General features: G+C 32.1%; 2 protein-coding genes across 11 annotated transcripts in view; one reads left to right on the top strand and one right to left on the bottom strand.

The window, feature by feature from the left end:
• The window catches only part of LOC141452836 (alkaline phosphatase-like), a 611,245-nt gene extending 606,694 nt beyond the window's left edge, over positions 1-4,551 (bottom strand). Inside the window, exon 1 of the mRNA XM_074125291.1 lies at positions 4,206-4,551. The gene's annotated coding sequence lies outside the window, so the exon portion shown is untranslated. The remainder of the gene's footprint in view (positions 1-4,205) is intronic.
• Positions 4,552-7,269: 2,718 nt separating this feature from the next.
• Positions 7,270-27,932, top strand: part of LOC141452833 (uncharacterized) — a 96,148-nt gene continuing 75,485 nt past the window's right edge. For 6 of the 10 annotated variants that reach the window (XR_012457651.1, XM_074125285.1, XM_074125283.1 and 3 more), the window contains exons 1-16: positions 9,152-9,399; positions 10,371-10,463; positions 11,467-11,562; positions 11,658-11,747; positions 12,486-12,635; positions 12,755-12,937; positions 19,631-19,837; positions 20,806-20,925; positions 21,241-21,339; positions 21,815-21,907; positions 22,145-22,228; positions 23,743-23,895; positions 23,990-24,091; positions 24,177-24,254; positions 26,958-27,026; positions 27,507-27,590. Coding sequence is in view for 9 of the 10 variants with exons in the window: in XM_074125285.1 (XP_073981386.1) it covers positions 9,292-9,399; positions 10,371-10,463; positions 11,467-11,562; positions 11,658-11,747; positions 12,486-12,635; positions 12,755-12,937; positions 19,631-19,837; positions 20,806-20,925; positions 21,241-21,339; positions 21,815-21,907; positions 22,145-22,228; positions 23,743-23,895; positions 23,990-24,091; positions 24,177-24,254; positions 26,958-27,026; positions 27,507-27,590 (1,809 nt within the window). In the remaining variant the exon portion in view is untranslated. Of the gene's footprint in view, positions 7,404-7,474; positions 7,633-7,726; positions 7,955-8,120; positions 8,381-9,150; positions 9,400-10,370; positions 10,464-11,466; positions 11,563-11,657; positions 11,748-12,485; positions 12,636-12,754; positions 12,938-19,630; positions 19,838-20,805; positions 20,926-21,240; positions 21,340-21,814; positions 21,908-22,144; positions 22,229-23,742; positions 23,896-23,989; positions 24,092-24,176; positions 24,255-26,957; positions 27,027-27,506; positions 27,591-27,932 lie in introns of those variants that run through there. The other 4 variants (XM_074125281.1, XM_074125280.1, XM_074125287.1 and 1 more) reach the window with 4 other exon arrangements.

Below are 27,932 nucleotides of genomic sequence, written 5' to 3'. Positions count from 1 at the left end.
TTCGGCAGCTGGACGTGAAACTGGTCAATGCAAAACTTAATATATCGTAGCATTTTTCGATTATTGTAATTTTTTTTTTAAACTATGACCACTGTTGTGAAAAATAAATATCCCCCCCCCCAAAAAAGAGTAAATAAATAAAAAAAAAGAACGGAAGTAGGGCAGAACGGATTAGCGAGGATAAGAGTAAATGGAGGAAGTCCTAATGCCGGGGGGATTAGCGACGTCCAGGCTGAACTAAACCCAAGATTGGAACAGAAATACTTCCGGTTGGCCGAACTTTTTACTACCCCCCCCCCATGGTATTCTGAATTTATTTAAACTTCCGTTTTGTGTGTGAGAGAGAGATTCCCTTAAAATCTTTTTAGGTTAGAAAATTCTGTTAAAACTAGAGCCAATATATAAAGTCGCAAGATGGAAGCAGTTGTTTTCCTGCAGTCCTACCATGTCCATTTTTAACGGGAAATTTAGGCATGGAAAGCTGCTAAGGAAAGATGGTATTTTCTGCAAATTGATCCTCTGCATCGGCAAAGAAAAGTTGTCAGCCAGTGTTTCTATCAATGAAATTTGTTTTTTTATCATTTTTGTCAAGATTTGCGAATTCTGTAATCAATTAAAAGAAACCTCTTATGGGATCCCAGAAATCACTGGAAATCATTGTTCTTTCATTTCTAGTGTCTAGAAGAGTTATCTCCCAAAACTCGAAATCTCTTAGTATGAAATCAGCGATTTTATTCGGTACGAGTACATTCCCAACTGCAGCTAAGCGACTACAAAACCTCTTCACAAAATAGATTGTACACTTATAATCGATCTTATCGAACACAATCTGCTTTATCGATTATTTTTCTACTTTTATCTTATTAGACTTCGTTGATCTACTTGTTCAGACCAGCGTTTCCCAAACTTTTTTTGACTCGCGCAACACCACTTGGTAGTACATCATGCTATAAATTGTACCACTTCGTATTTTGTGAAATTTGTTATTCCGAGTGTGTTATTTTATTATTATCATCTTTATTTTGTATAGAGATACCAATGTATCTGTTACAAAGGAGTTCAAAGTTCATGTTCACTTTATAAACTTTGTAAAGTGTAAGATCTTATTTTTAAAACTTTTTTTAAATAATTAAAAATTGTGTACATATTTTTCTCTTCAAAATTATTAATTAATTTACAAAGTTCTCCTTTAGGATTATTATATTTGTGCCCAAATCTTCTAAATTAATTTACTTTTAAGCATTCAACTACCTGTAAGTACCAATTAAATTTAATGTTGCTTGGATAGAGCTTACTCCATTACAATCCAGTTTCTTTAAGCAGTTTTTTTGCTTAGTTATCATTTAAGTTCTGTCACATTATAATTCTACTAAATTTTATCTTTATCTTTTATTGATAATGATGTAGCTTTTCCTAAATTTTCTTTATAGAAGAGGTTTTTGAAATCCAATTATCACATGTGTTTTCGGGTTTTGGGAAAATACTCCATGAAAGACAATTTTATTCCTGTTAAATGTGCTATTTGTATTTTCTCGTATAACTTGAAACAGACTAACCTTATTCCATTTACATATTAACAACTTTACAGTTTAATATTATTAATTAAAATAATTTTTATGTATTCTAGGAAAGGTATTTTTATGCTTTGATTTATTTTTTTAATTTTTATATGTCCGCCATTATTGATTATTTTTCGCGTACCACCAGTGGTGCCAACACTCTGGTAAAAAGTGTGCACAAAATAATTCACGATTTCCCTCGTGCGCCATTTCGGTGACGTAAGCAGTTTTTACACCAGAAAATGTTAATAAAAATTAAAGATGCTTAAAAAATTCAAAGTCTAAGTTTCAAGTTAATTTAATTACGTGAACTGTGGGAAAAAGGTAAAGTCTCGTTAGGGAATTTTCACCTGCAAGTTCAACTTAGTACGATAATTTAGGCCACCACGGAGAAATGAGTAAATACTAATTATAGACAAGAAAACAAAGAGTTATTTTTCTATTAAAAATTAAAAAGTTAACTTAGGTTAGCACAATTTTAATAATTCTATAAATAATTTCTAATTGTAATTAAAATTTAATTTGCAAACGAAAACTAGCTAGTTTAGCCAAAGTTAAGAAATTAAATAATTAGCTAAAAGTACAATTGTTATTTTCAAGTAATTGTAAATTAGGTCATTCTAAACGTGTATTTTTGATACTGTAATTAACTTTTTTCTCATAACAAATGATTTTAATAATTAATGAAAAGTAGTAATAGTTTAAATAAGTAATTTATTGTAACAGTATTGTTAACGAGGGGCCATCTTAAGATTAATTAAAATTTAAAAGAATCTAAAGAGACCCAATAAGTGTGTTTGAGTTTTTAGGTAACTTTCCTTTGTGTTAGTAGGTACCTTCTTTTTAGAACTCAGGCTGAGTCTACCCCCCAAAAAATATTTTTCTAAAGAAGAAAACATCGCTCCTCATTAGTCTTTCATAGCTACCTAAATTTCACCATACAAATGCAGTTTTCATTAAAAAAGAAAAAGAAATTGAATTACGTGCTCTACGAATAAATGACGCATTTCAAGAATTTTACCAAGGCTGACACTTTTCACAGCCTTCTGCGCTTGCGCAGTTGTCCACAATCCAGTTGTGGATTTCAGCTTTGATTGTATTTAGGCTTTATCACCTAACAAAGCTATCTATTTGAATTGAAATAACTTTATTGAATTTGGAATATTCTGTTATTGTCCAGTGTCAGCGCTGGATCGATAATCAGTTCCAGTGGCTTCATGCCACTAGAATTACTTTTTTTTTACAAGTTTTAAGGCGCGTCAACATCTGAGGTTATTGGAGACTGGAGCTTTTTAGTGCACTGCCGGCCTCCGGACAGTGTAGTCTCGTTGTCAATCACCGGACAGTGAGCTGTAATAAGCTCCTAGAAAGATCTAAGGGCCGGCAGCTGGATTCAGTCCAGCTAGTCTCTTTCTTTGTTTCTTTGTTGTTTTTAATAATTTTTTTTGTTATATTTTATCAAAGAAACTTCAAATTTGATATTTGATACTTACGCTCTATCAGAAAATGTAACAATAAAATTTTTATCAAAGATTCTGACGTCTCAAAGGATTATCTCTAAAGTTAGTATCCTAATAGATGCTAATTCCTAAGAAAAATTCTATTTTAAGGACACATCTGCGAGTAGAAAGCTATTTGGGCACACATCTCTGGAAATATTTGGGCCATTTGGAAATATTTTACTGTTCTTCTACATTGATAATAATTATAAGAATTCTGGCTGGGGCTTAATTTCCATATTTTTTAAGAAAATCGGCCAACCAAAAAGTGCCACTGAATTATTACATTTTTCAGTATTTTGAGATTTTCATGAAAATGACTCAATAAAACTTTTTCTAAACTTGATATAGTAATAATGTATGTCTGTGATCTATAAAAGTTTTCCGAAAAAATTGATTTTGGGTGGTTCTGGGAAAGATAGTGAGTAGTTTTCTTTATGAAGTGCTATTTTTCAAGGAAAGGAAACGGGAAGGAAGAATTTTCCTGTGACTTTAATATGTTTGAAGACAATCCACAATCGGAAGTATCAATAGATTGTTCATTTTTTATGAACATGGTCCCTAGACCTTTCTGTCAACTTCCTGCATACAACTGTCAACATATACATAGATTCCTCTTGGGTTTTTTTCTTTTTAAAGTCCACAACTACCAATTCGGTGTCGTGGACGGAGGCGACTAGCCAACATACTTTACTATAAATTCCTCATCTTAACCATTAAATAAAATGCAACGCCTAGAGACCGGGAATCGAACCTACTAAACCAACAATACATCTTAGTATTGCGGGTCCCGCCTCTTAACCGCTCGGCTATCGTGGCGCCTTACATTTAGTTCGTTAATTTTTAACAAGATTTCTGGGAGTGGTTGGAATACGCTTTCCTGGCAAGTTCCACTTTCATTGCAATATACTTTGAAAGTACGTTACTGATATCAATTAAACATGGGGATCCTGGGTTCGAATCCAGCTGCTGGGCCCTTAGATTTTTCTTTTCCTAGAGAAGCTTCACTGTCCGGTGATGGATAGTGTTCACTGCAACAACAGAACAAGTCCGAAGACTTGAAAAAAATCTCCGGGCGCTCAGATGACCCTCAGATGTTGACGCGCCTTAAATACAAAAAAAAAAGAAGAAAATTGCAAAAACTCACCATTAAATTGGGAAAATTGTGGGGAAATTATGTCAATCTTGTTGATCGTCAGGATCACACATAATTAACACAAGCACACACTTACACATACTAACACTCGCGACGTCACAACGCTTACGAAATCTAAAAAGTAATAATGTTAAAGGGTTTTTTATTTATTTTTTTTTTTATGAGAGGGGCGTGGCTTCAGTAAAAAATTTAATTATGGGTTGGGGTTAAGTGTTAAGAATTTATCGTACATAATATTACATTGGCACTGAGAGGGATTTGATGTTGATTATCAGAAATGGGAAGGTGGTAGACCCGGCGCGTTTCACCGCCACGAACTCACTGACGGATGTAACGGACGCAGTCTGGCGCCCCTGTACAGAACTACCACCCGCAGAAACACCCCCTAGCTGCCTTCCTCCTTACAGCACCCCGCACTCCACACCCTCACTCTCTTGCATTCTCAAGCGCTCTCTACATACATTACTCGTCAGCACTCAGCTCACTTTGCTTCGTATTGAGAAGGCCGTGGGATTTGTGCTATTTGAAAGCGAGCCTTTCCTTAAGAATATGCTCCTATTAACATTTCCAATAAATATTTTTTTCATTTCCTTTCATAAGAGGAAATATTTATTGCAATAGAGGGAAAATTTCAATTTTCCCTGTTTTGGGGGCCCTTGACTTAAAAAAATATTTTCCACCTCTTACTCTTACGTAAGAAAATGTATTATTTTCGTCTAGGTTTTTGATTTTCGGGTTCCACCGGAAATATCCGGTTTGAGATCCTCTAAGTCCGAAAATGGTTTTTTTTTAATTAGCAAAAAAGAGCAACCGGAAGTTCAAATATTTCGCTTAGGCACAACCAGAAGATCCCACAGTCAAGTTTTGGCCAAAATCGGTCGACCAGAAGTACCATTTCACTGAATCGATTTCCCAGTTTTCCAGAATTTTCTCAAAAAAGAAAAAAAAAAAGCTCCTATGAGTTTTTCTTCAAACTTTTAACGTTGAAGAAAAAGGCCTTCCATTGCACGGAAAATGATGCATTTACTTTGCCCAATCATTTTTCAGGTACTGCTCATGATCACCCTATGATACTTCGCAAATTCAGTAATTAACAACTTCGTGACCGTCACAGACCACCTGTTGTCCACCATCATGAAACAGCTGCACGTAATCTTTTATAAAAACATAGGATGAAGAGCCTAACTATAAAAGAACTTTTATAAAAGTGGCACTATTAAAGTGTAAGTAACATTTCTCATCAAAGTTCTTATTGCAAAAGCGTATTTACCAAAGAACTTTTATAGCTTAATGCCGGTTTAATATGCATCATCTGTAGTAAACTTACCAACTAGTGGTGTATCAGACGTAATGAAATCTAGAACTTGGTACGCCGTGGTTGGAAATAGATCGTTGAACACTTGGATATGTAAGATTCAAGACCTTACATGGTAATGAAATTATTTTAGAGAGCGCATCAGGTGGGGGGGGGGTCTTAACTCCATGCATCATCAGTTCACTGATGTTGAGCGATGTTGGATCTTAACTGCATGCCGAAAGTTATCAACAAAGTAATGCCTATTTTTTTCAGGCAGGCTTATTGTCAAATTAGCAAATTAGGTGTCGTGGACAATAAACTTACTTAATGGCATTTTTTTTATTTTATTTACCATTAAATAAAAATCAAGGTTTTGACCCTGGGAATCGAACCCAGTACTTTTTAGCTTTGCGGACCTCGCCTCTAACCGCTCGGCTACCGTGTAGCCTCCATTACCATTTACTAGATTGATTGAATATAAATTCTCCACGAAAAATAGTAAAAAAAAAAACAGAATATTTCTTGATATATTATTCATTAAAAATTCATTGTGGTTAAAAATTGCTAATAAGTAGGAAAATTATTTTCCGCAATGCAGTTTTTTCCCCCTAATTGTTGTAAAATTACTTGTAAAATAAAGATTTTTGTTTATTTGTTTTTGTTTTTTTTGGAAAGCAAAATTGGATTATTATAATTTATTCTTAATTAAATTAACAATAAATCCAACTGTAATTTGTTTTGGAATTACGTAAAAATCACACAAATCATAATTTTAATTAAAATATAACTCTTATATGATCCCCCTGATACCAAACATTTTTGAAATGGCCCTAATTTCAATTAATTACCATAATATAATGAATATATTATTCAAAAAATATTAATATTATTGTAAAACATAATATTTTTAGATTAGATTAATTTAAGCCATTAAAAAAATTAAAAGATCTAAATTCTATTATAGGTGAAAATTTAATTAAGTGTGCCATCTTGATAAGAAAAATTCTTGAGCAGCTTCAATAATTAAAGAGTGCTAAATCCATCTTTCAAAATCCAATAAATCCATACAGTTTATTAAAAAGAAGTAATTATGAAAGTAAAGTAATTAACGTTAAATTTTAATCAGCCTAATAATGTTGAAGAGGCTACAAAAGAGAAAAAGTGTAGCCAATCTTAATTAATCATCTTTCATTTTTGTACTCGCCATATTGAATTTGGAAAAAAAATTGCCCATCTCAGTTTTCAGTATTCAATAAATCATAAATCTTTAATTTGCCTTGATTATTATGTAATAAAAAATTTTAACTTACGCAGATCTTCACGTTAATTAGATTACCTTAAAATGCTTTACAATTAGAAAAATTTACTTATACAAAACAATGTTTATTGCATTAGTTATTTTTTAATTAATCATAATTAGAAACTTCTTTGTTTTACTTTCAATCAATTAATTGATCTTGATTAACGTAACCTGTCTTTTACTTTATGCCCATTATATGTAATTATTTCTACCTATCGCAATCAAATACAATATTGAAAGCATTGATACAATGAATCGATTTGTCGGCTTGATTTATTTTATCGACTATTTATTATTATTACAAATTCATACTTTCTATTGCAATTTTTACTGTTCATTACTTTTGGTAAAAGGAAAGTGCTAGAAATGGTATACATATCAAAGACAGAAAACAGTCTAAATTTCAAAAAACTGACACGAACAATTTAAACAACATATACGCAAACTTACTACAAAATACTTGACAACTGGCAACACTGATCTCCTCACAACCAAACAAATAAAACCGATCACCACATTCAGTCCATGAGCAGAATTAGGTAGAAGACACGCTAACCTCTAATGATATAAAAGATTACATTACGTCAATTAGGTAAATAATTTTGTAAATTACGTTACTTTATACTTATTCATTTTACACATAATGTAATTATTGCTCCACAGCTTTGAAGGTGACTTAGGCCCTGAAAGAAAAGACAGAAGAATATGACTGAAATAGGCAGTTATTTTTTGGACCTATTGCATTTTTGTTAACTCTCTTTGAAAATTAAAAATTTTAAAAATGTGACAAACACTAAAATTTTAATTTGACTCGTTCAAATGTAAGTGTAATCATGAATGGGATTAATTTTCACTTATTATTATTTAAAAAAAATTGAAGTTTTCTTAAAGATAGAGCTTCATTTTTATTTATAGGTTATGACTGTATCAGTTACCATGAATCTGCATGCAATGAAGCTTATTTTGGGTCTCAAATTTGGTTTTGCTGCCAAATTTATTGTCTCAATTGCATTCTAAATTGCATCTACTGGAAATTTGGAGGTATGCAATTACTAGTTTACCATTTTCATTGTTTCTGTTGAATAACAATCATCTACGTATATGCTGCTGTTGGTTTTGGTTACAGAAGCTGAACTTAGAGAGGTAAATATGGTTCTAAAATTAGTTTACAATTTAAGGTTAACTAAATACATGGTTATTGATTATAAAGATTTTAAATATATACTTTTTTGCGCTTGTGTTTTTGGGTCTGTCGTGAGAGGAGTTACATATTTTAGTAATTTGAGGAATTTTTTTTTGGAAATTTTAGATGAGATCTCATTTATGGAACGCCAAACTTTGGGAGAAAATTTGAGAAAACAAACTGAAATATTGATTTCGCAAAGTGCTACATCTTGACCTACGTAAACTTTAACATGGTGGCTTCCTCTACTGGCATCTGTTGCTAAATATCAATTATTTGAACTTTTTGCGATTTATCGTTTTTGAGTTGCTGTAGATATACACGAACAGATCATTGTGTGAAAAACATTTTCTGATTCAGAGGACTTCCAAAACAAATCTTTCCAGGTAAATCTTTATTTTGAAAATCTGCACGTTGAACAATATCTTCATGATGTAATAGATTGAGAGAAAGGACAAAATTTAAGAGTTGAGTGTAATGAGATTAGGCTAAAAATGGACATTACAATTTAAAGAAATTAAATGAGGACAATGGCTTCCAAGTTTCCAAGAGATCTGGTAACCTGGATCTGCAGTCCTGTTAACCCTGGGTTTTCAGACCCTGATGAAACCAAACAGGTCAGCAGTGGGACTGTTTAATAATTCTCGTCCATTTTGCCCCTCACTGTGCCCTTAGCTATACAATGAATTTATTTCAGTTAGCCAACATGCCTAACATTATTGACTGGAGTTCCATTATGTTATCATTCTTCCAAATCATTTTACTAATGGAATCTCTCCAAACATTCACTTGGTGAAAATCATAAAACAGGTCAGAAATTATTCCCCTTTTTTGGTGGTTTGTTTATTACTATAGAAAAAAAAAATACAAATACCGAACACATTTCCTGTATTTGTGCTAAACGTTCGAACTAGATCCAATTTATTAAAACGGTCTTTGCATTTATAACCGTTAGGTGGAGAGTTTAAATGTGTGCCTGTACATGCCAGAACCTTTTCTACACTCCGGGAAAATTTGAAAATGCGAACTTGAAGCGATACTCTCCTCACCAGTATTAAGACGAAATTCATGGAGAATAAGTCCATGAGCAAAACGGTTTTATATGTTGTAACACATGAGAAATACAAAAATTAATAACTCAATAAAACATATGAAAATTTAATGATTTTTGTTTTTTAATATACAATTCATGTTTTTTGGTATTTGATAATTTATCTGCATATCCATAGTATAAAACATTCTTTCGTAATAGAATTAATATTTAGAAAAGCCAACTGAAAAAGAAAAACAATCAAAGATGAAGAAAAAGAAAATGACACTTCAGGAAAAACAAGAATTAAATAATGAAGTAAAAGAGCTAGTTGCATATTTCTGCAGTCTTGCTGAAGCTAATAAAGTTGAAGCGGTTAGTTATACTTTAATATGCTCTTATTTACTGCTTTGATTGCTTTCAGTGCGGAAGTAGCCAAATGGATCTGTGCAGCAGATTCTCTAATTTGAGGTAGCTCGGGAAATAGTTATTTATTTAACAAGTGTGGAAAGTAGTACTTTTCCTCACACAAGGCAGGGTTTGCACGCACGAGCGAGCGAAGCGAGGCGAGTGCAAGTGCAAATTGCCGAGTGTGAGGAAAATACTTTACACTCGAGATAAATATTATATTTTTTCTGCAACCATTAGGGTTATTAACTAAAAAAAAAAAAACTAAATAGGAATCACTAGAATCCATTTTAAATTTCTATAAGATAACACTATAACCTTTTTAACTGTTATAATTAAAAATATCTAATTATTAAAATATTTTTATTTCTATATTCCTTACAATGTTTATTTTATTTTTTAATATTCGTTTTTTAATTATTTAGTTACGTTAAATAAGCTTATTAAAGTTTTACAGAAAATATTTAATAACAAAACTTCTTATATCAAGGAAGCACAATAAAGTTTTTCCACTCACTAGTGAGGAAAGTGACACTAATGGGAATTTTTCCCCACTAGTGAGGGAAGTTGGGCATTACACAGCTGATTTTAATTGAGTAATGAGAACATTCCTACATGGTTGCAGAAAATATATATGTTTTTGACTCACCATGAACACGAAAAAGTAGTTTTTACTAATTTATTTGCGTCGATGTTTGTGTGCAGAGGAGTATGTGTGTGTGTGTGAATGCCCATTTCCGGCGAACGATATTTCCGGTGTAAGCTAAAAATCGGAAATTTCACGTGATTAGAACATCCGCTTACCGAATAAGAGAAAATAAGAAACCTAAACAAATTGATGCTTTGAAATTCATATGTAAATCGTTTAATAGTAATCGATAATTAATTTGATAATTTTGTTTTGAATTTTTCTGCTTTCTTTTTATTGGAAACAAAAGTCAAAAGAAGACATCTCGTCTGAGCAAACCACTGCGAAGCCAAGAAAGTATGAAATCATTTGTAATCTCCTCCCCAGCAGATTATCGTCACAGGTAAGCACCAGTCAACCTATTGTTTTCTACCAAAAAACATTTCTCGTAAAAAAGTTATAAAATAAAAACCTCTCGTTCTCTGAAAACGTTAATTTAATTATATTTAATTAATTTTGTATAATTTTTGTACGACTGAGCCAACACACTAAGAGATCCACGATCATCCAAGTGATAGACCATTAGAACATGAGGAAAAGCACCAGCGCTTTCTTTAAGATGTTATTAGAACCATTCCCGTTGCTAAGGTCCCAATTTTTTTTAAACTCTTGACTGCTGTGCCAAGGGGCGTAGGTCCAGCCCCACTAATACAATCTTAATCTTAATTTTAAGGCATAAAATATTAAAAATTTGTAAATATATACACATAAATCATATATACATCATGTATGTGGAGAAGGAGAGGGAGAAAAATAGGATTGATGGAGAAGAGGAAAAAGAATGTTAGAATGAGAAATCCATTTGACTTGGGCAGTTGTTATTGAGTTGTACCAGTTGGAGACGTTCTTTAGTTTTAAGTAGTACACAGCTGTTTAAAGGAGTTTGTTTATTTAAGGTTGCTAGGTAACGGATATTTGTTTTTGGTTTTGATAAGCTAATGGAAGAGTTAACGTTAAGAGGTTATAAGAGAAGCACATTCAGTGTTTTTTGTTTGTGTTTCTTTTATAAAAAAAAAAGGGGTTTACATGTTGTATTTAGTATTTATTAAATCAGTTGAGCTTTTGAGCTGCATTTTGAAAGTTGATTGAAACAGTGATTTGTAAAATTATTTCAAATAAAAGCCTCTTTTTTATCAAATCCCCTTCATTTCACCGTTACATATAACACAAAGATCGCCCTAAATTTTAAAAACGCTGAATTTCCATGTTCTGCGTAGCTCACACATATATTTCTTATGAAATAACTGACTTGAATAATTGGTTTGATTGCAAAAAAACTAGATATAAGAAAAAGGAAAGTGATGCAATATTCAAATAATTGAGTAATTCATGTTGATTCTCCACAGAATTTTTTATTAAAATCCAATTTGACGGAAGAAGGAGAAGCTGTATTAGAAATTTATAGAATGCTCCAAAATGGTGGAATGGATGCAGCTGATAAGGTATCCTCAATAAAAATATGATAAATAATTTTCAAGATTACTGTTTTCGTTTTTTTAATTTTCAATTTCTTTTTGTTTTCCCTCGCTCTGCTTAGAAAGTAAGAGAAACCGGACTTACAGTTGGGACAAAGATATCGGAGAAACAAAGTGAAAGAGTGCTATCATCAGATGTTACAATTGTAAAGGTAAAAATTGTTGAATATCGTACGTACAGAGCTCTACTTCGTTGGCTTTTAATGAAAAATTTACTCTAATAATTGGAGAGTAGATTCCGTGGGGAGTTATGCGATCTATTAAGGGGACTTGCTCTAGTTAGTGCAGCCCAAGTGCATCCTTTGCCCACAAATTTTGCTTCCACCACTGCTGAGGTATAAATGACTTGATTTCTGTAGTCAAACCAAATCCAGGTAGGGAATTGGTAACGATCTTATGGATATCCAGCACATTGCGCACTATCTAGGGGTCGCTCAAAGAAACATACTACTGCTAAAACAGTGCTGCAGTCTATTGCAATCCTGAAGAACTACTTCAAAAAAAAAAGGATTGGTAAAAATTAACTCAGCTGTAGACCATTCATTGACACCAAATCGTGCGACAGATTGTCTAAATGGATTGTCTTTGACTTGTGTCATCAACTAAGTTGAGTGCATGTGTAAACAGGTATTGCAGCAGATGTATTTTATTCTTTTCACCGAAACGTTAATCATTTGGCCTGTATGTTATTCCATAAAAAGTTAAAAATGTTCTTTATTCTTGTATGAACACATCTTTTGAGGTTCTCCCGTTTCCCCCATTTTTTAAAAAAATGATCGCTTTATGATCCTAACTTTCCTTTTTTATAAAACTGAAATAGAAGGAGAGTTTTTTTAAGTAACAATAACAATTACAACCTTCTCCCAAAATAAATAGATCTTTTTTTTCAGCATAAACATTTGGAAAAAGACTTCTCCACATTAAGTAGTGATCAGTTATTAGATACATGGAAGAAGGAACATTCTGCAGGAACACTAACTGAAAAAGATGTGGTACAGCTATCAGAAGAATCGAGTATTGAGGATGATCTAAAATCAAGTGTAATTTAACAAAATTATTTTTAATATTATATCATTTAAATTGTACATTTATTTATTTTAAAATACAAAATTGTAGATATTTCTGTAATAAAACCTTAACAAATGTTATTGCATTTAAGCCAACACAAGTGAAACCAGTCTTCCAAGTATGTAAAACAAGATTGCGCGTCAAAGGGCTTCCAACTACTGGACAAGTTTGCCAAGATAGTCCGAATAATGATGGCGAAATGATGCTTGAGGATGATTTTTATGAGTTTAATGATTATGAGGATAAAGTTTTACAAGCGTATAATATGTGGATGGTAATTTTTTAAATTTACGATTAAATCAATAATCTGGTACCAGCATCACATATCTTTCTCTTACTGCAGTTATTACGTGATTCATTTTAATCTGTACTAAATATTAGCTGATTTCACCTCTTATGTTTTGTTCCATTTTGAAGGTACCATTTCTGGTAGAATCACTTAACACCGAACAAAAACATCTGTTTGGTGAAGTGTGCCACTTCCGCTTGACCAATTTTCTTCAAACTTGAATTTTTCCAGGAAAAACTTTTCCAACTAAAATTCTATTTATGCACAATAAATGTACGAATTTTAAACAAAAACCCAAAAAAATGTCAATAAACAAAACAAAATCACGCTTATTTGTTTTCTAAGAGATCTTGAGTGAGTTATTTCCGGTGAGAATGAAAAGTTTGTGTATTAAAACTGTCCGGTAGGACAGTTGTATAAGGGTTGACCATCAAAAACTGCACGAAAAAGTGTAACGTTGAAAAACACCCAACTTTGACAATTTTTTTCTATTTTTCTATAAAAGATAAAATTCCCAAATTTTCTTTAAATCTTACTCCAAACCCTCCTTCATAACTGTAATTTTTTTGCAACCACCCAGATCTAATAGGTTTCGAGAAAAAAGTTGCCGAAAATGAGCAAAAACCGCTTTTTCAAAAAATGTTCTTGTTCTTGTTCTTCTTCTTCTTCTTGTTGTTCTTCTTGTTACCTTTTTTGTAAACAACGTAGCGCCTAAACGCGTGAACCGATTTTCATGAATGAGGTGTCATTCGATTCGGAATTTTATGTAGATGTGCCTTTTGGGGGTCTCGGCCCTGTACATCGAATGGGAGAGGAGTTAGCCCCCCTTATGTAAGGCCCCCTCCAAAATTATTATTACTAATTACTCTGTAAATCTTGGCCCGATTTTGATAAAACTTGGTAGGATGATAGGGTTAGGGCTCCCCTACGTAACATTAAAGCGGCGATCTGCTCTTACACTTGTTAAGGGGAAGTATAGCAATCGTTTCAAATTATCGACACGTGAACCGATTTTCATGAATGAAGTGTCATTCGAATCGAAATTTTGTACAGATTTGCCCTTTAAAAGTCTCGACGCTATGCCTCATAAGGAGGGAAGTTTGCCCCACCCAAATAAGGCCCTTTCTAAAACTATTATTACCAATATTTCTACAAAGCTTAGTCCGATTTTGATAAAATTTGGTAGGATGATAGGGTTAGGGCTCCCCTACCTAACAATAAAGCGACGATCTGCTCTTACACTTGTTAAGGGGAAGTATAGCAATCGTTTCAAATTATCGACACGTGAACCGATTTTCATGAATGAAGTGTCATTCGAATCGAAATTTTGTACAGATTTGCCCTTTAAAAGTCTCGACGCTATGCCTCATAAGGAGGGAAGTTTGCCCCACCCAAATAAGGCCCTTTCTAAAACTATTATTACCAATATTTCTACAAAGCTTAGTCCGATTTTGATAAAATTTAGCACGAAGAAGTGATTAAAGCTCCTCTACGTGGCTGTGAAGTGCCATCATGCTCTTACACCTACTAAGAGGAAGTACTGCAATCGTTAAAATTATCAATGAGTGAACCGATTTACATCAATGAATTGTCGTTCGATTCAAAATCTTTGCCTTTTAGGGAGAAGTACTGTAATCGCAGTTTATTTTTCTTGCTCCTCTTAAAAGGAAGTACTGAAATCGCAGTTTAATTTTGCTATTTACGTACAAATACCTTCCTATTTTATTCAAAACGCTTTCTCAAAAAAATTGGTTATTGAGGATGGTTTGGGGACCGCAACTATAACCATTCTTTAAAAAGATCTCTCCAGTGGTAGTTACGGTTCCGATTTAACACCTTATCAGGTTATAATGATAGAATAGCTTATTCCAAATTTTAAAAAAATCTGTAAAGCAGACGTAACTTTGCTAATAGTTATTATTACTAATTACTCTGTAAATCTTGGCCCGATTTTGTTAAAATTTGGTAGGATGATAGGGTTAGGGCTCCCCTACGTAACATTAAAGCGGCGATCAGCTCTTACACTTGTTAAGGGAAAGTATAGCAATCGTTGCAAATTATCGACACGTGAACCGATTTTCATGAATGAAGTGTCATTCGAATCGAAATTTCGTACAGATTTGCACTTTAAAAGTCTCGAGCCGTGCCTCATAAGGAGGGGAGTTTGCGCCACCCAAATAAGGCCCTTTCTAAAACTATTATTACCAATATTTCTATAACGCTTAGTCCGATTTTGATAAAATTCAGCTCGAATAAGTGGTTAAAGCTCCTCTACGTTGCTGATGCTCTTGCACCTACTAAGAGGAAGTACTGCAATCGTTTAAATTATCAAAGAGTGAACCGATTTAAATCAATGAATTGTCGTTTGATTAAAAAATCTTTGCCTCTTTGCCTTTTAGGGAGAAGTACTGTAATCGCAGTTTATTTTTCTTGCTCCTCTTAAAAGGAAGTACTGAAATCGCAGTTTAATTTTGCTATTTACGTACAAATACCTTCCTATTTTATTCAAAACGCTTTCTAAAAAAAATTGTTATTGAGGATGGTTTGGGGACCGCAACTATAATTATTCTTTAAAAAGATCTCTCCAGTGGTAGTTACGGTTCCGATTTAACACCTTATCGGATTATAATGATAGAATAGCTTATTCCAAATTTTAAAAAAATCTGTAAAGCAGACGTAACTTTGCAAATAGACAAAAAGGAAAATCTATCCAAAAGGTACAAAAATCTCCTTAACAAAAACTTACAGTTTTAAAAGTTAAGTATAAGGGTTGATTAAACGCCAAAAGGTACACAAATCAGCGAGTACCCAACATTTCATTAATACTTCATTAATTAAAACTGTCCGGTAGGACAGTTGTATAAGGGTTGATCGTCAAAAAGTGCACGAAAAAGCGTAACGTTAAAAAACACCCAACTTTGAAAATTTTTTTCTCTTTTTCTACTAAAGATAAAATTCCCAAATTTTCTTTAAAATAAAGGGCAAACCCTCCTTTATAACTGTAATTTTTTTGCAACAACCCAGATCTAATAGGTTTCGAGAAAAAAGTTGCTGAAAATGAGCAAAAACGGCTTTTTCAGAAATTGTTGTTGTTGTTCTTGTTGTTGTTGTTGTTGTTGTTGTTGTTGTTGTTGTTGTTGTTGTTGTTGTTGTTGTTGTTGTTGTTGTTGTTGTTGTTGTTGTTGTTGTTACCTTTTTTGTAAACTGCGTAGCGCCTAAACGCGCGAACCGATTTTCATGAATGAGGTGTCATTCGATTCGGAATTTTATGTAGATGTGCCTTTTGGGGGTCTCGACGCTGTACATTAAACAAGAGAGGAGTTAGCCCCCTTAATGTAAGGCCCCCTCCAAAATTATTATTACTAATTACTCTGTAAATCTTAGCCCGATTTTGATAAAATTTGGTAGGATGATAGGGTTAGGGCTCCCCTACGTAACATTAAAGCGACGATCTGCTCTTACACTAGTTAAGGGGAAGTATAGCAATCGTTTCAAATTATCGACACGTGAACTGATTTTCATGAATGAAGTGTCATTCGAATCGAAATTTTGTACAGATTTGCACTTTAAAAGTCTCGTCGCTATGCCTCATATGGAGGGGAGTTTGCCCCACCCAAGTAAGGCCGTTTCTAAAACTATTATTACCAATATTTCTATAACGCTTTGTCCGATTTTGATAAAATTTAGCACGAAGAAGTGATTAAAGCTCCTCTACATGGCTGTGAAGTGCCATCATGCTCTTACACCTACTAAGAGGAAGTACTGCAATCGTTAAAATTATCAATGGGTGAACCTATTTACATTAATGAATTGTTGTTCGATTCAAAATCTTTGCCTTTTAGGGAGAAGTACTGTAATCGCCCGTTTTTTTTTCTTACTCCTCTTAAAAGGAAGGCCTGAAATCGCAGTTTAAATTTGCTTTTTACGTACAAATACCTTCCTATTTTATATAAAAAGGCTTTCTCAAAAAAATTGTTATTGAGGATGGTTTGGGGACCGCAACTATAATCATTCTTTAAAAAGATCTCTCCAGTGGTAGTTACGGTTCCTACTTAACACCTTATCAGGTTATAATGATAGAATTGCTTATTCCAAATTTTAAAAAAATCTGTAAAGCAGATATGTAACATTCCAAATAGACAAAAAGGAAAATCTATCCAAAAGGTACAAAAATCTCCTTAACAAAAACTTACAGTTTAAAAAGTTAAGTATAAGGGTTGATTAAACGCCAAAAGGTACACAAATCAGCAAGTACCCAACATTTCATTCAAGCTTAGTTGATATAATTTAAGTAATTTTGCTGCATTAACTTTTCCTTCACATTTTTTAGAATTTATTAGATGTCACAGACCCTTATGCTGGCCATTTTCATCTACAAAATATTTGTTCAAGTAGCACTGTAGATTGACTTTAATATCTATTAATCTATAATAATCAATTACATGTTAAAAAGAAAACGGTATAAAAAATTAAAAAAATTACGAGGCTACAAAATTTAAAAACTTTTTTAAAAAAATGCCTACACCAACATACATCAATGATTTCGATTATTTTATTTTTAATAAAAATCGTCTGTTTAAGTTTATTCTTCGATTAAAGTAATTGTCATTTTATGTAGTAGTCAAACGTTTATAATAATAGGTAATAATTATCTGGCTTTATCGCAAATAATATAGTTTTCTTCAATTACATTCTCAATCTAGGTATTCATCCCACAATGTTGTATACATGTAATGTAAAATGAATAAGATATGCATATTTTTAGGACAGCTAATTATTCCAGTATTTTACTATAAGTAAAATTAGGGGGACTAAATTAAATTACAATTGAGAAATGAATAATTGTTGTTGAATAATCTACTTGTTATTAACTGTGTGTTATTTGTGCTCACGAATATTTCGGTAAGACGAATTCAAGACTGAAATATTGTTTTAAATCCTCCGTGATTCAAATTTAAACAGTAGCCGACTCTAACTTTGTCTTTTTCTACTTTAACATGCATGTATAAGATGTGGCAACTTCAGAATAAAGGGCATATTAAAGATAAATCAGAAGAATAATTTGGAATAGAGTTAAAATAAAGTACCTATTTAAAAACGAAGATATAATATACATTTTATCATAATTATAACCAAATAATATTATAAACGAACTGGCCAGCATAAGGGTCTGTGACATCTAATAAATTCTAAAAAATGTGAAGGAAAAGTTAATGCAGCAAAATTACTTAAATTATATCAACTAAGCTTGAATGAAATGTTGGGTACTAGCTGATTTGTGTACCTTTTGGCGTTTAATCAACCCTTATACTTAACTTTTTAATCTGTAAGTTTTTGTTAAGGAGTATTTAAGTAATTCTACTGCATTAATTTTCATTAATAAGTTATTTTTTTAGAATTTATTAGATGTCACAGACCCTTATGCTGGCCACTTCATTTATAATATTTTTTTGTTATAATTATGATAAATCACATATAGTACATGCATGTTAAAGTAGAAAAAGACAAAGTTAGAGTAGGCTACTGTCTTGAATTCGTCTTACCGAAATATTCGAGAGCACAAATAACACACAGTTATAACAAGTAGATTATTCAACAACAATTATTGATTACTCAATTGTAATTTAATTTAGTCCCCCTAATTTTACTTATAGTAAAATACTGGAATAATTAGCTGTCCTAAAAATATGCATATCTTATTGACTTTATATTACATATATATAACATTGTGAGAAGAACAGCTACATTGAGAGTGTGATTGAAGAAAACTATATTATTTGCGATAAAGCCAGATAATTATTACCTATTATTGTAAACGTTTGACTACTTCATAAAATAACAATTAATTTAATCGAAGAATGAACTTAAACCAACGATTTTTATTTAAAAATAAAAATAAATAAATAAAATCATTGATGTATGTTGGTGTAAGCATTTTTTAAAAACCGTTTATGAATTTTTTAGCCTCATATTTTTTTATTTTTTATAACGTTTTCTTTTTCACCTGTAATCAATAGTTTGATTATTATAGATAAATAGATATTACAGTCAATCTAAGTTAAATGGTGTGCTACTTGAGTAAATATTTTGTAGATGAAAATGGCCAGCATAAGGGTCTGTGACATCTAATAAATTCTAAAAAATAACTTATTAATGAAAATTAATGCAGTAGAATTACTTAAATATTAATGAAGTATTAATGAAATGTTGGGTACTCGCTGATTTGTGTACCTTTTGGCGTTTAATCAACCCTTATACTTAACTTTTAAAACTGTAAGTTTTTGTTAAGGATATTCTCATAAACAGGAAAGATGACATCATCAGAACTCCCCTAGAACCCCTTCCAAGAATAAGTTTACCAAAAACCAAACACTTGCCTGACCGGTCCAAGTTGAAATGAGCAAGCGTCATTGCCAATTCTCATGTAATCTACCTTTTGCATTCAAATTTCTATCAACTATACATCAGATTCAGAATATTTCAAAACTTGCATTCTCCGAATATTTGTGACAATCTTCAATTTCCTTTTTGCTGCCGTAAGGGAAAGAAATCTAGTTGCCCAAGATCTCCAACAAATACAGCCATAATCTCGTCCTTCAGAAAGTATTTTATAGATTCCCTCATAAATTATTTTCCACTTTTTTATCACCTGTTTTTTTTTTGTGATTTCCTTTACAGAAAAGTTATTTTGGTTTTCACAGAAAAAGTGTGAGAAATCGTGTTAAAGAACGAGTGATAAAAATTATAAAGTCAATAAATCTTGATTCTGACGATGATGAAAAGTATTTCAGTTCGGAGAGTTCAGAAGGCAATGGTACGTTTGAATCTTCAGGCAAACATTTGGAAGAAGAAGAAGATGATGATGACGATGAATCGAAGATTAAGGTACGGTTTTTGTTTTGTATGTTTGTGGATGCTGTCTTTCAATAGTTAGAGATGGCCGTTGGAGAATGGGCAAGTATCTTCCAAAATGAAAATGCAACACTTTTATGTAATTCGTAAGAGCAGATTCTGTAATTCAAATTTTTATTTACGTTTTCGAAACTGTTACTGGAATATTTCCGAGACTTTGAGGAAGTTAAATCTTCTACTCAAAATTCTGGAATCCATGTCCATATCTTCTTAACAAAAAACTTACAGTTTTAAAAGTTAAGTATTAGGGTTGATTAAACTCCAAAAGGTACACAAATCAGCTAGTACCAAACATTTCATTAATACTTCATTGATATCACTTAAGTAATTTTACTGCATTAACTTTTCATTGATTCATATCCATATCCACATGGGTATTTAAAAGAAATGGTGAGGCTGAAAAGTCTAGTCGTTTTGGTTGTCTTTTTTTATTAGCGAAGTTTAGAAGTGGATTGGTAAAGAATCTGTTTTTGGTACGACAATGGCCATATCAATTTATTTAGGTTTTAAAGAGAGTGTCTGAATTCTGATCAGTTTTGGCCAACCTTTCAGGTGTTTTTTCTACTTATAACCTTGAGGCGGACACTATGTCAGAAAAACAAGTATCATAATGTTACAATTTCATTTATTATCTGGCAATAATAATAAATAATGGGGCTGAGCCCAATTCCATAGTTAGAATTCTTCAATTGATCACCTCTGTACTTTCATCCTTCCAAGGATTCTCTGACTCCTTCGCTCCTTAGCAAGAGTCAGACTTTTTGGATTGAAAAGCACATAGAGTACATTGCTCTTAAATTAAAAATCCATTAAAAACACCCTCCCAAATAATGGACACGTCCTTTATGTACATATAATAATTTGTGTATCCTGTTTTTCTTCATTTCTAGAATTTAAATTAAATATAGATTTAAGGAATCAATTTTTCTTTTTTTTTTCAGGACACATTTTTAGACGATGAAATTCACAACGACATGTTAACTTTGGGGAAAAAAATACGAGAAGAGAGAAAACCATTGGCTGCTTTTGAATTGAGAAATCGCGAATTAGAAATTATATCAGTAATATGGAATTTTTAAGTACAAATTTAAAAAGATAAAAAACAAGGCATGGTAGAGATAACTTTAACCAGCCTAATCAATACATACAATACAATTCAAAACGACCGCTAAATACATAAAAGTAACATAATATAACCTCTTATTTCAGTCGTAACAGAATATAACCTCAACCCCTGACGCAACATATTGACTTCCCTCACAAGGTCATTGTGTCTGCCAGAACTTTTCACAGTTAAAAAAAAAGTTCTAAAACTAACAGTTGAAAACTTCTAAAACAGTTTTTTTTTTAAATATTTAACAACTAATGTTTTGCAGGATGACCAATCAATCGAGACATCTAGTGAAGAATCACGGATAAACTATGATTTTACCAATGACCCTCCAATTAGTTTTAAAGAACTATTAGAAAACGAGGTAAGCATAAAAATGACTAACATAAGTAAGATAACAAAAAAAAAAAAGTCTGAGAGCAAAATATACTCATTTTTAATTAGGAAATAGTAAGAATATTAACAAAACTTCTTAACATTTATATCAGAAATGGTTATAGATTGTTTTAATTCTAGGCAGGGTGTTGATCTAGTGTTTAGTGGTAATGTTAACATTAAACGGAGGCCCATCGTTTCCACCAATTACCAATCTGAATTGACATGTACATCGAACCAGTGATTATCGCTAGTTATATAATACGTAAACGCTCCATCTGGATCGCAAAAAAAAAAAATTTAACTGTTTTGTTCAATCACGTTTTCTTTAAATGCTTCTTCGATAAAAACCCCTGATTTTAAATTCGGAATGTCATGATTACTTCTTAAGGGTATTAATAGTTTAATTTTTATTATTTAATTCAACTATATAAAATATTTCTTTTATTTTGTATTTTTGCCAGAATACCATCATGCCCTGTATGGAGTTGTCCATAAATCTTTTATTGGATAAAGCGAAGCATCCAGCTGGATCTCATGAACTTTTCTACAATATGGTAATTATCTTACTAGATATAGTAGTGCTATATAGTAGAGGGATGAATGTGTGAAGTGAATGTATATCTATAAGTAAGAATGGAGAGTGAGTGATATTCTAGTGATAAGCACCTAGACGATGCTGACTTTATGGGGAAAGCCAATGCCAAAAAGAAAATGCACAAATATTTTCTTTGAAATGGAAATATTTAAATTTTAATCAATACTTAAATATTATTGTTATGTCCGTTTCCTAGGAGAATTTATCTGCAAAAAAAGAAGAAATGCGACGAAAACTGTTAAAGGATTCTGAATGGCAATTGGACAGAGGAGCTTTTCTGGTATTGGTTGATGTTTTTTTTTGGCTTTATTTCTGTTTTGGGCATTAGCCATGCTTCATAGTATTGTACACCATTTTTCTCTTGTATGTACAAAAAAGTAAAGTAGTGCCTCCTAATTATTTACGTCCAACTACCAAATTTGGTGTCGTGGACGGAGGCGACTAGCAAACAAACATTACTACAAAATTCACTCATATTAACCATTAAATAGAATCCAAAGCCTAGACCTAGGGCAGCTTTTCCCAACCATTTTTTGACTCGCGTACCACTTGGTTGTACATCATGCTAAATTGTACCACTTAGTAAAAAAAATGATTTGTATTTCTTGAAATTTGTTATTCCGAGTGTGTTATTTTATTATTATTATTATCATCTTTATGTGTATAGAGATACCAATGTATCTGCTACAAAGCAGTTCCAAGTTCATGTTCACTTTATAAACTTCGTAAAGTGTAGGATCTTAGTTTTAAAACTTTTTTTTTAAATAATGCAAAAATTGCGCACATATTTTTCTCTTCAAAATTATTAATTAATTTACAAAGTTCTTCCTTTAGGATTATTATATTTGTGCCCAAATCTTCTAAATTAATTTCTTTTAAGCATTCAACTACCTGTAAGTACCAATTAAATTTAATGTTGCTTGGATAGAGCTTACTCATTACAATCCAGTCTCTTTAAGCAGATCTTTACATAGTTATATGTAGTTTTTCCTAAATTTTCTTTATAGAAGGGGGTTTGAAATCCAATTATCATTTGTGTTTACGGGATTTTGGGAAAATACTCCATGAAAGACAATTTTAATCCTGTTAATTGTGCTATTATATTTACTCGTGAAACTTGAGACAGTCTAACCTTATTCCATTTATGTTACGTATTAAAATCTTTACTGTTATTTTATTATTAATTAAGGTAATTTTTATGTATTATAGTAAAAAAACGTTTCTATGATATTTTTATGATTTAATTTTTTTTTTTTTATGTCCGCCATTATTGATTATTTTTCGCGTACCACAGTTTGGGAAACGCCGACCTTGGGAATCAAACTGGAGTACCACAATTCTTACTAGCTTTGAGGTTACCGTTTTGTAAGCTATTTATTTTCTTGATTAGGATTTCAGACTTAGGAAATGAAAGTTAGAGATCTTTGTGTATACGAAATCAGCAATTGATTAAAGTCTCACTTCCAGTTGGTTGATTTTTGTCGAAAAAGATTATTGCTGAGGTTAATTACTAGTTACAAATCGAAGTAACAATTTTAAACTTCGACTAAAAACGCGATTTTCCACTTTTTGAGTCATACTGTACACTCACTCACATAGTATATTCGTACACACACACAAATATCAAAATCACAAAATGTTTTGGGGCTCTCCTGAGTTCTCAAAACGGGTTTTTTCTATAAAAACTTAAAAGAGAAAAGCTACAAAGCTACAAAGAAGTGAGAGAAAGTATAGATATAAGCTTATGATCTTATAATTTAATAATAAAAAAAAGAAACTACAAAAATGTTTCAGAGTGGAGTTGAATATTTAAAAGAGGATAAGGATATTGAAGAACTTGTCGCCTTAACTAAAGACGATGCTGGGAACACTCCTCTGGATCAAATTGTTAAGAACATGTCTAAAAGAGATAAGGCTATTGTTCTACAAATGGAATGTGGAACTCCAGTAATATTATTAATTGATTTTCTAATGAATGAGGTTTAAAAAAATATCCATTACTCAAGATCATAAAGTTTTTTTTTCTTTTTCTTTGATGTAGATAAGGGAAGCTGTTAAGAAAACCCTCACCCCTGCAGAACAATATCGAATTTGCAAAAAATTTTATCATAAATATACGAAAGAAATTGAAAAAAAGGCTAAAGTTAGTACGCAATAAAAATTTGTCCATTTTTTATTTTAAGATCTCTCAGTTTAAAGTAATTTTATTACTTGGTCTGTTTTGACAGAAAGTTCGCAGTTGGATAAGGAAGATGATGGCTGTACGTTTGAATAAATTGAAACAACAAAAACGTAACATGGAACTGGTACTGCATTGTATTTAATACTCCTTTTCTTTTTTTATTAATTGAAGAGTATTTAATAGATTACTCCTTAACAAAAACTTACAGTTTAAAATGTTAAGTATAAGGGTTGATTAAACGCCAAAATGAACACAAATCAGCAAGTATCCATCATTTCATTCATACTTCATTGATATTATTTAAGTAATTTTACTGCATTAACTTTTTATAATTTTTTTTAGAATTTATTAGATGTCGCAGACCCTTATGCTGGCTAGTTCAGATTCAAAATGTGAAGGAAAAGTTGATGCAATAAAATTACTTAAATTTTTATAACTAATTATGTTGATATTACTCACCTTTTATTATTATATCAAAAAACTTAAAATGAATGAAATGGCCAGCATAAGGGTCTGCGACATCTAATAAATTCTAAAAAAATTTATAAAAAGTTAATGCAGTAAAATTACATTGTTAATGTAAGGTACAAAAATAATGTAAAAGTTAATGTAGTATCTATACATGCATGTTAAAGTAGAAAAAAACATTAGATATTACAGTCAATCTAAGTTAAATGGTGTTCTACTTGAACATATATTTTGTAGATTAAAATGGCCAGCATAAGGGTCTGTGAAACATCTAATAAGTTCAAAAAATGTGAAGGAAAAGTTAATGTAGTAAAATTACTTAAATAATATCAATGAAGTATGAATGAAATGATGGATACTTGCTGATTTGTGTGCATTTTGGCGTTTAATCAACCCTTATACTTAACATTTTAAACTGTAAGTTTTTGTTAAGGAGATTTTTGTACCTTTTGGATAGATTTTTCTTTTTGTCTATTATTTGGGTGGGGCAAACTCCCCTCCTTATGAGGCATAGCGTCGAGACTTTTAAAATACAAGTCTGAACAAAATTTCGATTCGAATGACAGACACTTCATTCATGAAAATCGGTTCACGTCTCGATAATTTGAAACGATTGCTATACTTCCTCTTAACAAGTGTAAGAGCAGAATGTCGTTTTAATGTTACGTAGGGAAGCCATAATCCTATGATCCTACCAAATTTTATCAAAATCGGGCCAATTTTGGAGGGGGCCCTACATAAAGGGGGCTAACTCCTCTCCCATTCGATGTACAGCGTCGAGACCCCCAAAAGGCACATCTACATAAAATTCCGAATCGAATGACACCTCATTCATGAAAATCGGTTCACGCGTTTAGGCGCTACGCAGTTTACAAAAAGGTAACAACAACAACAAGAAGAAGAACAACAACCATTTTTGAAAATGCCGTTTTTGCTCATTTTCAGCAACTTTTTTCTCGAAATCTATTAGATCTGGGTTGTTGCAAAAAAAATTACAGTTGTAAAGGAGGATTTGCCCTACATTTTAAAGAAAATTTGGAAATTTTATCTTTTATAGAAAAAGAGGAAAAAAATGTCAAAGTTGGGTGTTTTTCAACATTACGCTTTTTCGTGCAGTTTTTGACGATCAACCCTTATACAACTGTCCTACCGGACAGTTTTAATTAAAATATTAATTAGCCTAAAGTATCTCATCATTTTAAAAAAAGATTTATTTCAGAGTAGGGTAAAATCGGTAGAGTGTAGCTTGTGGTATCTTGTTCCATGTTTACCATGACTCTGAATGAAAGAGTAAGCCCAAGGCCTTGTAATTGCGGTTGACTTGCATTACTCATGATTTGAACTGAAACCCTTTAGGTTGTTGGAAGGATGATGGTGCGAGTTGAAAGGGAGGGTAGATTCCCTTTGCTTTGGCTATAATCGGTGGAATGTGAACATTCCCTATGGATCGCTTTATATACCCTGGTTCATCTTAGCCCCCCCCCAAATTTCTCAATATGTTCCTTAAATAGACCAAGCGGCGGTGAACTATTGGGGGGGGCTGAGTCTCGGACACTAACAGTGATCTTGACAGCCCTTTCCTTGTGTTTGTACTACAGGAGGAGGGGTGACCAGGTGTAGGAGCATCACAAAGTACATCTGAAAGGAATGCCTGGCTGGTAGATGTTGTTGAACTTTCCCAAAGACCTGTTCTGTTTGAGTTTAAACAGGAATACTGATCCGCCTTCACCAGAATGGTTTGTTTTCTTATGGCAGAAATTATTCATGTTCACTTACAATCCTTCCTTGCGTCTAAGTACTTCCTATTTAAATCGGTGGCATTAGTAGGATACGCTTCTGCTGGTCACACCGATCTACTCGTAAGTAAAGTTGTACTTAACTAGTGATGTCTACACGGTTTTCTTTACATCAATGTTCCTGGAGAGGATAATATCCGAAACGTTGTATTTCTATAGCAAAAGCATGATGCCTTAGATTTTGTTCTTCATTGCATTTCCTTGTACACAGAGATATGTTATTAAATCATCTTTAAACGATTTTACGGGCTACATTCAACTTACTTGTCTTAAGAATTCCACTACTTTATACGCTGTCCTATGAACTATGGTCTTTAGGGTTAATTTAGACATTATTTTGTCATCTGAAAGTCTATCTTCATTACTGCAAGACTTGCTTTGTATCGATAACAGAAATTTGTAATTCACCATTTCGCCATTGTTAATGGTCTACTTTGCAACTATGTCCACCATTTTAATGGCTTTAACGCTGCACTATCTCCTTATCATTATAATTTCCAAACCATTGTAATTATCTTGTACCTAAATGAAACTAATAATGATAAATGATTTATTTTTTCTAGAATAGAGATTCCCCGAAGGTATGTCCATACAAGAAGCGTGGAAATACCATTAAAAAAATAAGGAAAGAGGTATATTTATAACCTGTTATAAATAAGTAACCATCGTCTAAGATCAGTAAGGTTATCATTCATTACCAGTAAACTGAGTACAGTGGCGCATTCTGAAAGTATTTTTGTACATTCAAGTTTTTGCTGATCAATTTAGTTTTCATACATATCTTTAATAAAATCTTAATTGAAATGTTCCAAAAATATTCCGTTCTCTGACTTTCATTTATATAGATTATCGTGTCCAACAATCTCTTGCAACAATTCTCGAGTTGCATTTTTAAATTGTACCTCAGATTCACCTAATACAATTATTCAAATAATTGCTTTTGAACTTTAAATCAACGACTTCAATTTGATTAAAAGTACTAATTATTTATTTTGTATTCCTCAGCAGACTATGTTAGCATTCGTAATGGAATATGTACATACTTATGTGACTCTAATGCGTATTGTTTTTAATGCTAGAGAAATTATGTAATAAATTGTCGATATTTCCAGATAGCTATGCTGCGAAGCTTCAATAAAGAACTACAGAAGAAGGATACAAGATCTGCGAAAGACGTATATAGAGAAATGGTCTGGGTAAGAATTGGAGGTTGCTAGAAATGTCATGCTACTAATTTTGTTCAAAATACTAATTTTCTTTGTATCAGTACTTTCAAATTTCCATATTCCTGCCATTAATGTTATAAAAAACTGATAACAGTTAATAGGATAAACTATCCACTTTTATGTAATCACTACCCAGACTTAATGCACGATTTAAGTTTTTTAATACAACGTTCTGGCTATATCAATTGCTAGCAATTTTGTGTATTGGGTGCACAGAAAAAAACATCATGAGGCAAAAAATCTGCTGTTTGTAAGCATTCAGTGAGCTTTTTTTTGAGTAAGTTGTCATTTTAAAGCTTTTTGAGTTTTAGT

Source organism: Rhodnius prolixus, unplaced genomic scaffold (assembly GCF_049639745.1).
Source record: "Rhodnius prolixus isolate KJV_2025 unplaced genomic scaffold, Rpr scaffold_3, whole genome shotgun sequence".
NCBI lineage: Eukaryota > Metazoa > Arthropoda > Insecta > Hemiptera > Reduviidae > Rhodnius > Rhodnius prolixus.
Note: the sequence above shows the minus strand (reverse complement) of the source record. Positions and strands in the feature narration are given on the sequence as shown.